This window comes from Salvelinus fontinalis, chromosome 1 (genome assembly GCF_029448725.1).
Source record: "Salvelinus fontinalis isolate EN_2023a chromosome 1, ASM2944872v1, whole genome shotgun sequence".
NCBI lineage: Eukaryota > Metazoa > Chordata > Actinopteri > Salmoniformes > Salmonidae > Salvelinus > Salvelinus fontinalis.
Window position 1 is genome coordinate 62,736,637 of NC_074665.1, and position 12,379 is coordinate 62,749,015.

Genomic DNA, 12,379 nt, shown 5'->3' on the forward strand with positions numbered 1-12,379 from the left:
GTGATTGTCTCCTGTGTCAGTATGTTTGTTCGTACCACACTGGACTGTAGCGTTTGTTTGTTTCGTTTTCGTTTCGATGTCGTCTGTTTCCTGTACGTAAGTTTATGTCTAGTTATGTAAGTTTATGTTCAGGTTTCGTCAACGTCGTTTTGTTATTTTGTAGTTTGGAAAGTGTTTGTTTCGTTTCGTGTTTTGCCATCATCGTGTTTAATAAAGATGGCTTATTTCCCTGAGCCTGCGTTTTGGTCTGAAGATCCTTCTCTCCTCACCTCATCTGAGGATGAGGAGAGCGTCACCCGTTACACATATCCAGATATATATTGTGGTCTTTGACAGCAGTATTGGCAGGCAGGAGAATGAATTGCTCACACCAGACATTCTAATGATCACCCTGACCTCATTTGGCCTGACCCCTTCTCTTCTATGGCTGATTCCAACTCCAAGACTCCAATTCTGACAACTCCCTTCCATCCAGGTCACTGCCCCTGACAAGGGCTGGGTCACTATGGTAACATCCTGATTCCTGAGACAACCCAAACAGCTTGGAGAGATTTGGAATAAAGGATTCCAATCAACAATAGGCTGACAGTAGACTCCCTATTTCCGATGTAGTGCACTACTTTACTCTGGACTAAAGTAGTGTAGTAGGCTCTGGCCAAAATGAGTGCACTGGGTACCATTTTGGCTTGGCTCACACTTGAGTGTCTCAGTATGGCTATGGTTTTGTGGGAGGGTGTTCCATATGTGTTGAGTCCTACAGTGGTTTTAGAATGAATCATGCTATTCTTGGCCAGGGAGGAATAGGGAATTCGGGTAAGTATTTCTGGAGTTTAGTCCGAATCTGTCCCAAAGCCAGAGCTGCTGTAGTAGTAACCGATGTATTGGTATGCAGGGGGAAATCCAGTCGTCTTGTTTAAACATTCACTTCATTGACATATCTGATTGGAAACATAAAGTATAATAAAATCTGGGATATCTGACATACACAAACCTAGAGAGACATCTGATACTGCCTCAGGTGAAATTGTTTCAAAGCTACACGTGTGCACGCACGCACACGCGCGCACACACACACACACACACACAAACGAGCATGCAGACAAAATGAAATCATGGGAGAGGAGTGCAGAATTTCATATAATTATAGTAACTTGCTGAAGTATGCGTTGTGGTAATCAGTTCCACCAGTAGACTAAACATCTAGGGGCAAAGGCCCCTCATATTCTAAATACTAGTCTGGAGGGGCTCCCAACTACCATTGTTGCCTTCCCACGAAGTTACCCACAGTCTGCCAACTACAGTGCCTTCAAAGTATTGTATTCACACCCCTTGACTTTTTCCACATGTTGTTACAGCCTGAATTTAAAATTGATTAAATTGAGATTGTGTCACTGGCCAACAAACAATACCCCATAATGTCAAAGTTTAATTATGTTTTTGAAATGTTTACAAATACATTTAAAATGAAAAGCTGAAATGTCTTGAGTCAATAAGTATTCAATCCCTTTGTTATGGCAAGCCTAAATAAGTTCAGGAGTAAAAATGTGCTTAACAAGTGTCATAGTAAGTTGCGTGGACTCCCACTGTGTGCAATAATAGTGTTTAACATGACTACCTCATCTCTGTACCCCACACATACAGATAATTGTAAGGTCCCTCACTCGAGCAGTGAAGTGAATTTCAAACAGATTCAACCACAAAGACCAGGGAGGTTTTCCATGCCTGCACGCATGCTGCTCATTGGGGTGAAGCTTCTAGTAACCTTGCAGTTTCTTATCAACAGATAGTTTGTTGATAGTATGAGCATCTGTAGAGCATCTACAGATGGACTATCCAAATAAAGTGTGACCGATATTTATTGTCCCTGAAGGACAATTCTTGTCCAGCATAGAAAAATCATATTGTTGTTGAATTCCCTGATGAAGACACAGTGCCTCTGGAAAGTATTCATACCCCTTGACTTATTCCACATGTTTGTTGTGTTACAGCCTGAATTCAAAATTGATTTAAAAAACTTCCCTCACCCATCTAATGACAAAGTGAAAATATGTTTTTAGAAATGTTTGCAAATGTATTGAAAATTAAATACAGAAATATCTAATTTACAGTATTCACACCCCTGAGTCAATACATGTTAGAACAACCTTTGGCATTGATTACAGCTGTGAGTCTTTCTGGGTAAGTCTCTAAGAGCTTTGCACACCTGGATTGTACAATATTTGCACATTCTTTTAAGCAACTCCAACTCCAGTGTATATTTGGCTTTGTGTTTTAGGCTATTGTCCTGCTGAAATGTGAATTTGTCTCCCAGTGTAGACAGACAACCAGGTTTTCCTCTAAGATTTTGCCTGTGCTTAGCTCTATTCTGTTTATTTTTATCATAAAATAAAATATGCTTGAAAATATGAAGAGTGGTTCTCAGCGACGTGTTGTTGGATTTTCCCTAAACGTAGCACTTTGTACTCAGGACATAAAGTTAATTTCTTTGCCACATTTTTTGCAGTTTTACTTTAGTGCCTTATTGCAAACAGGATGCCCTTTTTTTGCGAATGGGTGGTGGAGTGGGATTAGTGGACACCTTTTTGGAACATGATACCATTGCTGGTCCCACTCCCAAGAGGGCGACAGCAACTTTTTTTTGCCTTTTCATTGCTCGTAGGAGATAGCAATGAGCCTGGATAGCTGGCTTTAGCCTGGCTAAAAACATAGCAAGCTAGCTGACCTTTTTATCTTCCAACATGTCCATTTGAAATCATCAGATTTATAATAAAAAAATATGCCCTGGCAAGTATTTGTATACTTGCCGGTGTAACTTAAAACATTATCCCAGTTTGATATGCTTCATTCCCATATCAGCTAAAAAATAGAATGTCATCATGTTTTGGTTATGGAGAAAAAAAACACATGTCTAGCTAGTTGGCTATAGCAGGTTCTACCATTCCACTATAGCCTGGAATCTCTAGGTATTACTTGTAAACAAAAAATGTTTGGGTGGATTCTTGTTGTTTGGTTTACTGTTTGAACAGTCGCTGAGATTATATTTGGTTATTAATGCAAAATACGCTACTTTGATGAGTAGCCTATATAGCGTAGATCAGATCAAGGAACCAAGCGACCACACTGCCCCCAAGGCTGCGGAAGGAATGATATGGAGTGTCTATATTTTCAGGTAGTAAATAAGTTGTCGAATGCCGGATACTAGGTGAACAACAGACAGTAAAATAAAGCGTTAGCAAAAGTAGGCATTTGTTTTCTGGTATAGGCCACCACAAAATATATCTCTGCCACCCCCATATGCCTTTGCCTTGTAACTGCACTCCTCTCCCCTCCCCTCACATCCCCTTCCTCCTCCATGGGTAAAACACAGCACATAATTCATCATGTGTAGCTTGGGTGATGTATCCTTTTCATGTACAGAGGAAACACAATATCTTGTTCCAGCACTGAGCTTAATACCACAGCGAGTCAGGGTGGCCCCTTTACTTCTACAGGCTCTGAGTGAACCTGAAACTATAGACAGACAGATATTATATCCGTCTATCTGTGGCTCTGACTGGGCCTGCTTAAAGTTGGAGAAAAAGCCTGGCCTAATGGGGGTGTCTGTAGTAAAAGCATTTGGGAGGGAATGGTTCTCATTGTAGCTACAGTATCTATATAGGGCAGTGGTTACCAAACTTTTATTAGAGCCACTGAGTGAGTTTTCTTGTAACCTGTGGCATTGCATGTATGTTCCATGTAGAAAAACTAAAGAACTATGGCACCATTTTGCAAAAATTTTCTTATCGGAATCAAATTATTTGTCTGTTGGAAGCAAGTGTAACAGTATAACTTTAAACCGTCCCCTCGCCCAGACACGGGCGCGAACCAGGGACCCTCTGCACACATCAACAACTGACACCCACGAAGCGTCGTTACCCATCGCTCCACAAAAGCCGCGGCCCTTGCAAAGCAAGGGGCAACCCTACTTAAAGTCTCAGAGCAAGTGACGTAACTGATTGAAATGCTACTAGCGCGTATGTAACAGTATAACTTTAAACCGTCCCCTCGCCCCGACACGGGCGCGAACCAGGGACCCTCTGCACACATCAACGACGGTCGCCCACGAAGCACGGTCGTTACCCATCGCTCCACAAAGGCCGCGGCCCTTGCAAAGCAAGGGGCAACACTACTTAAGTCTCAGAGCAAGTGACGTAACTGATTGAAATGCTACTAGCGCGCACCCGCTAACTAGCTAGCCATTTCACATCCATTACACGTACCCGCTAACTAGCTAGCCATTTCACATCCGTTACACTCACCCCCCTTTCAACTAGTGATCCGGGTCACGGCACCAATGTAACAGTATAAACTTTACGTCGTCCCCTCGCCCCGACACGGGCGCGAACCAGGGACCTTCTGCACACATCAACAACGGTTGCCCACGAAGCATCGTTACCCATCGCTCCACAAAGGCCGCGGCCCTTGCAAAGCAAGGGGCAACCCTACTTAAAGTCTCAGAGCAAGTAACGTAACTGATTGAAATGCTACTAGCGCGTACCCGCTAACTAGCTAGCCATTTCACATCCGTTACACAAGTAACCCAGAGCAGCACAGTCTAGTGAGTTTATTCTTATGTAAAGGACCTAGCCCTCAACAAAAGTTGCTTTCAAGCCTGGCTCTGAGCTATCCCATGTTCTTTCTGATGTAGCAACCATTTATAAGAAAAACTTGAACAGGAACCAAGGGTTTTACAAGGAAGCATTGGAGCTGGTCTGATGCCAAACCTTACCCTGCGCTACTGATGTATTCTGAACAAACCAGATCTGTGTTGTGTGTTCTGTGAGCAAGGGTATTTGTACATATCTTTTCTTGCATAAAGTCTTGCATTCATGATATTATTATTGGACCTACACAATTAAATGACTAAGAACTGTTGAATATGATTGACTTCAGAAAAACCCCTTGGTAGGCCCAATTTCAATGTCATCCAGAATATAATTTTGATACCAGCCCTTATTAGACATTAATGTGCTATTATGTAACATGTGTTAAATAATTACATTGTAAGAGGTGTATTATAGGCAACATGGCAAGTGTATTTGGGTTTAGAGTGCTCTCTTGTATAAGGACAACCTTAGCCGACATAATATGCGCATTATTTTTATGCCAATGCGTAAAAGCCATAGACCGTATATAGGTAAAAGTCGAGATTCGCACCTGTCTCAAGTTCCAGTTGAATTGCATTTCAATAGCCAACCTGAGACTACTTTTATTGGCCCTGTCACAACTAGCTGATCCCTCCGCCTCCTCTGCCAGATTCACCACTGGTTACCTTGGAAGCAGGAGAAACTACCACAGTCTGCGCTCCGCTCCGATCACTTGGCACAGCTCCGAATGACACTGTCGGAATGTTTTACAAATTCTAGCGTTCCAAGGATTTTTTGGGGTGGGAAATACCTGCGTCGTTGTGTGATGATGTCTGTAGCATGATATTTCTCCTAGAATCGAGCGAATCGGCGATAACAAAAATGTCACAACAACAGCGGGTCGTCCAACTGTCGACCGCCTCACTCGCGCTGGTCTTCTGCAAGGAAGAGGAGAGCTCGAGAATCACCGGTGGAGGGAAATACAACGTGAACAGTGCGAGTGGTCAGGAGATTTTTACGGATTTCAAAGCGCAAAATCTGCGCAGTTTTTGGAACAAAAGACTTGTGAAAGCGGTAGCTGAAGTTTATTTCCACGGATGGATGGAGAATTTAGTCCTGTTCGTCCATGGGAATGCCAACAACCTAGAGGTGTTGAGGGAAGCTTGGATGCGCAGAGCGCTGAGGTCACCCAAAGGGTTTGTCATCAAAGCAGTGGGTATGTGCCGGAATTATTATTCTACCATTACTATTTATACTTTGTTCGATTATTTTTAGATGACATATGAGAACATGTTGCCTGTGTAACAAAATATATATGAATGGCCATTGCCATCATGGCGCACAATAAATGATGATTTTCTTCCATAAGAAAATGATCTAACCCCATTGATAAGTATTGACTTGTCCCCACTCTCCATAATTTATATAGGGACTCTTTGGGAAATACATTGTTGACACAGCACTTAGCCTCGAGAGAGAAAATGTGTTGGATAAAGGCTAATGAAAATAAAAGCCCGAGAAACTGTCAATGGGCGAGTGATCAACAGGCGGCATTCTGCCCTCTCCCTACAGTTTCAGCGAGTAGTTTCTCCCACGACTGGCTCATGTGAACTACAATCCCGAAGCTGTGTTTTAATGTTTCGAAACGTCAATAATCATCGCTTGCGATACGGCTTTCGAAGCATACAGTATGTGGCACTGTCATCAACGAGAAAGAATCCTTAAAATAAAGAAACATGTTTTTTATTTAAGCTTTATTTAACTAGACAGGTCAGTGAAGAACAAATTCTTATTTACAATGATGGCCTACCAAAAGGCAAAAAGCCTCCTGCGGGGACGGGTCTGGGATTAAAAATAAAAATAATTAAAATATAGGACAACACACATCACGACAAGAGAGACACTACAATACTACATAAAGAGAGACCTAAGACATAACACAGCATGGTAGCAACACACAACATGGCACAAACAACAGAACAAAGGGCAAGAAGGTAGAGACAACAATACATCACGCAAAATACACTTACTGTAGCAGTTTTGCACAGTTCCATACAGCTATGGGTGCCTCCATTTGACCAAACTACACTTCCCGAGTTAGCTTACACACAGGTGTTTGGCGCAAGTTAATTAGTTTGCTTTTATAATGGTAGACGAACTCGTAATTGTTTGTGTGAAAATTATTTCTGCCTGATATGAAAGATATGTTCCTTATGTTTAAAAAACTGTACAGCAAGCGTTGCGTGTTCATGTTTACAGCAAGCGTCAGGGGTCTTAATATAATTTCCCAGGAAGTAGATGCATTCATCAATAGGCGCTGAAGGTAGTTAGCGCCTATTGAATGGGCACCCTCATTGCTGCATGAAGTTTGGGGGTGGGGATGCTGCGATTTTTTTTCCGACTGGGGGATGCATAAAAAATGTGGCCGCCCTGCAGATATATATATATTGGTTTCTAATACAGGACTAATAAAGGCCCAGTGCACCACTGTTGTGACTTAAAAAAAAACTAAATGTATTTGAGTGTTTATCAGCATTTGTAACTTGACTCTGATAATTATCTGTACAAAAGAGTTAATCTGATAATAATTGTGGAATATAAAAATACTTGCATGATATATGCTTTCCAGTTTCTTAAAATACTTTGCAAATGGAACTTATTTCTATGTGAAAACTGAAATGGTCTATTCATTCCTTTTTCGTATTGGTCCCCTGTGAGAATTGAACCCACAACCAGGGCTGGTCCTTGCTGTTCTGCCTCCTTAAACGAGACCAAAGAATGCTGCCTCGCAAAACAAAAATATCCCCAGTAAGCAAAATGACGTTGAAAAGACGTGTAAAAAACATATTTTCCAGACGTTGAAGTTAGGTTCAATTTTGGTTCTGAATGAAAGTTGAAAATACTTATTTTTCGGATGTTGATACCCAACTTTATCAGGAGTTATCGTGAGTCTATTTGCAATGTGTTTCCACAGTGGGAACATGACAGCGCATTTTTTGTTGTTGATTGGGCACCATTTAGGTTAGGCTATTTGATGTGTCCATCTCATAACATTGTCATACATTTTATCTCCAGCCTGTAGGCTACAGAAAAGGCCACATGCTCTTTCTACCATATCCTATATCTGCTACATGATTTTTGTTGGATTATCTTTTTGAAGGAACGTTGTTGGAGCGCCACAGCGGTGCATCTCTCCATCAGCACCCTGAAGAGGCATGCTGAGAATGGACAATATTTTGCACTTCCTTTGACAAAGTGGGCACTGCTTATCACAGGGCGGAATCTACGCTCACCTAAAAAGTCCTTATGCCACTGGTTGAGAAATTGTCATTGTTTTGGGACAGAATTATGTGAGGTTTTATGTGTTGTTGTTGGAGGCGCGTCTTGGTCAGTTTAGCTCAGAAAATGCCGCCCTCGTCAATCTGCCACCATAGGCGGACGCCTAATGAGCGGGCCGGTCGTGCTCTACCAAATGAGCCACTTCATCAGTAATTGATGTCTCAATTACTGTATTGCGCATTGTTTTTCTACATGGTAATGGAAAGTCTACAGGTACAAACCTAGATGACCAGCCTATGTACAATATAGTAATTAAGTGGTTTGTAATGATAGGAAATGAATACTTCACAAAAAGTGGTTGTTTTCCATGTTATTTGATCAAGAAAAAAACGTTTAATTTGATGTGGATATTTTGTGGCTTTGCCAATGACTTTGCACCTATGTAATTTTTTTTGCCTCCACTACAAATGTCTATATTGGTCCGCTAATACTAGTAAAGGCCCAGTGCACTACTTTTGTGGAAAAATATTGATAAAAAAAAGAAAAGTGTTGATATATATTTTTTATTCTTATTTTTTAGGGGGTGTTGCAGCACCCTCAGCACCCCTACTTCACTCGGCTATGGCGTTGAAAAGACGTTTCATTCATGTGATTGGTAAACTATCTATTGTATTTGTCACAAAGCTTGAGCCATGATGTCCAATAAACATCGGCTTGCTAAAAAAACATTGTCTGGTTGTCTTCCGCAGACTTTTGACTGACCAATCAGTGTCATCTTTCACGTTGAAACATTCTGTATGTTTGTCAAAGCCTGTTTACAAATCTCTGTACAACCTTAAATAGGCGTCTCTCTCTCTTATTACTTTCGGAAAGCTATAATAATTTTCAGGGTGTTTTGAACATCCACATATGCATGACATGATCTCATGGGTTGTATAGTGTCAGAAAATACTTGTTATAGTAAGTGTAAATGACACCTCTGTGTGGATTTTGGACCCAATTATGGTATGATCAGGTTATAGGACAGAAATACAGAGAAATATCCCTGTCATACCATGACGAAAATCCGCCAACTTTACCATGTCAAACTTTTTGCCGCCTTTTCCTGTATATCTGAATGGTATTGCCAGTAACAACGCCTGTACTTTTATTTTGGCCAACTGAGGCATGAATGTGGTAATATGTTTAAAAATCCTGCCAATGCCTCAGTATAAAACTACCCCTTTCATCTCACCAGCTTTGGCACGCATTAAATAAATGAACATTCTGTTGTTGTCCGACATTAAACTTGTCCTTATCACTCGCAAAGCTTAAAGGAAATGCTTAAAATGTATGTAGCTCTGTCCGTGTGCTGTTCTAGTCTATTGTCACAGAAATTCTATGGCATTTAGCCCTGGGGAACGCACACTAGAGGTCTTCACGGATCCGCCTGCACCCGAATATCTGGGACCCGAGCAGGTCCAGATGCCGAATTCTAATTAATGTCATGGGTCTGGGTCGGATCTGATCTGATATGATTGTCACGGTTCTCTGTATGTGTAATTTTAACTGACTTGTCCGGAAAGACCCATACAGATCCGAACGTGACTGCTAACAGTAGAGATGGAGAGAGAAAGAGAAATTGTAATTTATGTTGCTGCTCTTTGCTTTTCACAGTGTTGTTGTTGTCGTCCAATCATAAGTAATCAAAGAGGAATTGAATTTTTAAAATAATTTAACTTTTATTTAACTAGGCAAGTCACTTAAGAACATATTCTTATTTACAATGACGGCCAAACCCGGACGACGCTGGGCCAAATGTGCGCCGCCCTATGGGACTCCCAATCACTGCCGGATGTAATTCAGCCTGAATTCGAACCAGGGACTGTAGTATCGCCTCTTGCACTGAGATGCGCCACTTGGGAACAGTTGTTACAGTCATTGAGCCTTCATGTGTGGCAAAAGTTAGGAAATATCTAATCAATGGAAGATGGTATTAAAATGATGGAATTAAAAGTTAAAGAAGAATGATAGCTCTTGGTCGTTGTAGCCTAACAGGTAGGTTGCTACTTTATATTCTGAGTTGTTGTTTGTAGCTGTAGGCCTAGCTAGCTAGCTTAACTAGCTTCTCCCGGTTTGATGCGGTCAAGACACGTAGCTACTACGTATTCATATTGGATGATAAATAACCAAGCTATGGCAGCTATTAGTCTACTATGGCGCGAGTCGGGTTGGTTACTTGCTGTCTCTCCCTCCCTGTTCCCCATGTCACTTGCTCACACTCACAGTGGCCTACACACACAGCACAGCCCCTGCTAAAGTGTCACCTCTCTCTACCTCTTCTCCACACATGCTTTATCAGCTCCGGTTAATAAAGTAGCTTAAAAATGTACTTTTCTGCTGCTTCCCTCACTTGGAACGGACCAGTCTGAATCCGATCAGGTATATATGGAACGTGTCTAGTTGTCCTTGGATCCGTTCTGAACCGGTCTCTATATAGTTTGTATACATTTATGCATATTGGGTCCATGTGGGACCCGCAAATGCCTCTAATGCACACTGCCATTTCATATTTTTTTCTTGACTTGACAGGTAAATATTTAAAGGCCCTTATTTAGCTAAGAAAATGATGGGTTAATATGCATGCAACTACAAATTGCTAGTAAGCTATCTTTCTTCAGCCAAAATAACTGGTGGGCATTTGATAGGAGAGAAGGAGGACCTGAGCCCTAGGACCATGCCTCAGGGCTACTTGGCATGATGACTCCTTGCTGTCTCCAGTCCACCTGGCCGTGCTGCTGCTCCAGTTTCAACTGTTCTGCCTGGGGCTATGGAACCCTGACCTGTTCACCAGACGTGCTACCTGTCCCAGACCTGCTGTTTTCAACTCTCTAGAGACAGCAGGAGCTGTAGAGATACTCTTAATGATCGGCTATGAAAAGCCAACTGACATTTACTCCTGAGGTGCTGACCTGTTGCACCCTCGACAACCACTGTGATTATTATTATTTGACCATGCTGGTCATTTATGAACATTTTAACATCTTGGCCATGTTCTGTTATAATCTCCACCCGGCACAGCCAGAAGAGGACTGGCCACCCCTCATAGCCTGGTTCCTCTCTAGGTTTCTTCCTAGGTTTTGGCCTTTCTAGGGAGTTTTTCCGTGCTTCTACACCTACATTACTTGCTGTTTGGGGTTTTAGGCTGGGTTTCTGTACAGCACTTTGAGATATCAGCTGATGTAAGAAGGGCTATATAAATAAATTTGATTTGATTTGAAAGCGTGCGATATTGTGATCACATTGGCTGGTGAAGATACATTACTGCAACATTGGGCTTACTATTTAGCCAACACATGATGGGTTGATGTGAATTCGCTTCTTTAGCTACACATAGCCTCTCTTTTCCAGATGAGCCCATACGCAGTTGTGCATGCCGCTCTGCTATTCCTCTTCTCCCGGAGTTGCAAAACCATATGAGTCCAGGGAGATATCTGGGGTGAGATATTTTCAAGACACGCATCTGATGCGTGTGCACCCGCTTACATATTTGTCTAATATTCTAACTCTGGAAAGGGTATGTGTCAACATGCTGACATATCTAAGCTTTTATAATTAGGCAGATCCATATATTTTCCATATAGTTTCAGAAATGTATCATATCTGTAGTCATCACCTAATCATTTATGCATCCGTATTTATTTATTTTTTCATAATTTCAATAGATATCCTTAGATGATATGTAATATTCATCCTCGTATGTCTGATAGAAAATGGGCTAAATTCGACTCATGAAATGTCCAGCAGACAAATTATTTTACCTGTTCATGTGCCGAAAATCATTGTGCTTCTTCACAGGAAGTTGACATATCTGAGCATACATTTGCACCATATTCAGTAGTAGGCTATACAAAGCACGGAAAGGCAAACATCGTCATATTTAATCCAAGTGGCTATTTCTAAAAAATGCAGTGTAGAAAATCCAGAGCTCCAATCGCAACACATGTTTTCGGTAAAAATCTTTGCTAAAAAATCTTTGCTACATTTTTTTATTTGTTTAACAGAAAATAAATGTTGGACACCCTCAATACCCCTGCCTACCCTGTTTGTTATGGACGATGATGCGATGGGTGCAGATTAAGTCGTCTGCGGAGGTCCCTCGTAGTCCAGACACAACTTTTCAAACAGTGTCGATAAAGGGGAGGAGACAGGTAAAAAAAATATTTTTAAGACTTGAGACAATTGAGACATATATTGTGTATGTGTGCCCTTCAGAGGGTAAATTGGGAAGACAAAATATTCAAGTGCCTTTGAATGGGGTATGGTAGTAGGTGCCAGGCGCACCGGTTTGTGTCAAGAACTGCAACACTGCTGTGGTTTTCATGCTCAACAGTTTCCCATGTGTATCAAGAATGGTCCACCACCCAAAGGACATCCAGCCAACTTGACATAACTGTGGGAAGCATTAGAATAAACATGGGACAGCATCCCTGTGG

The 12,379-nt window shown here is 41.6% G+C and overlaps 1 protein-coding gene across 1 annotated transcript in view; it reads left to right on the forward strand.

Moving 5' to 3' along the window:
• Nucleotides 1-5,278: 5,278 nt before the first annotated feature.
• Nucleotides 5,279-12,379, forward strand: part of LOC129859487 (storkhead-box protein 1-like) — a 47,842-nt gene continuing 40,741 nt past the window's right edge. The window contains exon 1 of the mRNA XM_055929336.1: nucleotides 5,279-5,841. Coding sequence (XP_055785311.1) covers nucleotides 5,466-5,841 — 376 coding nt within the window. The 5' untranslated portion in view covers nucleotides 5,279-5,465. The remainder of the gene's footprint in view (nucleotides 5,842-12,379) is intronic.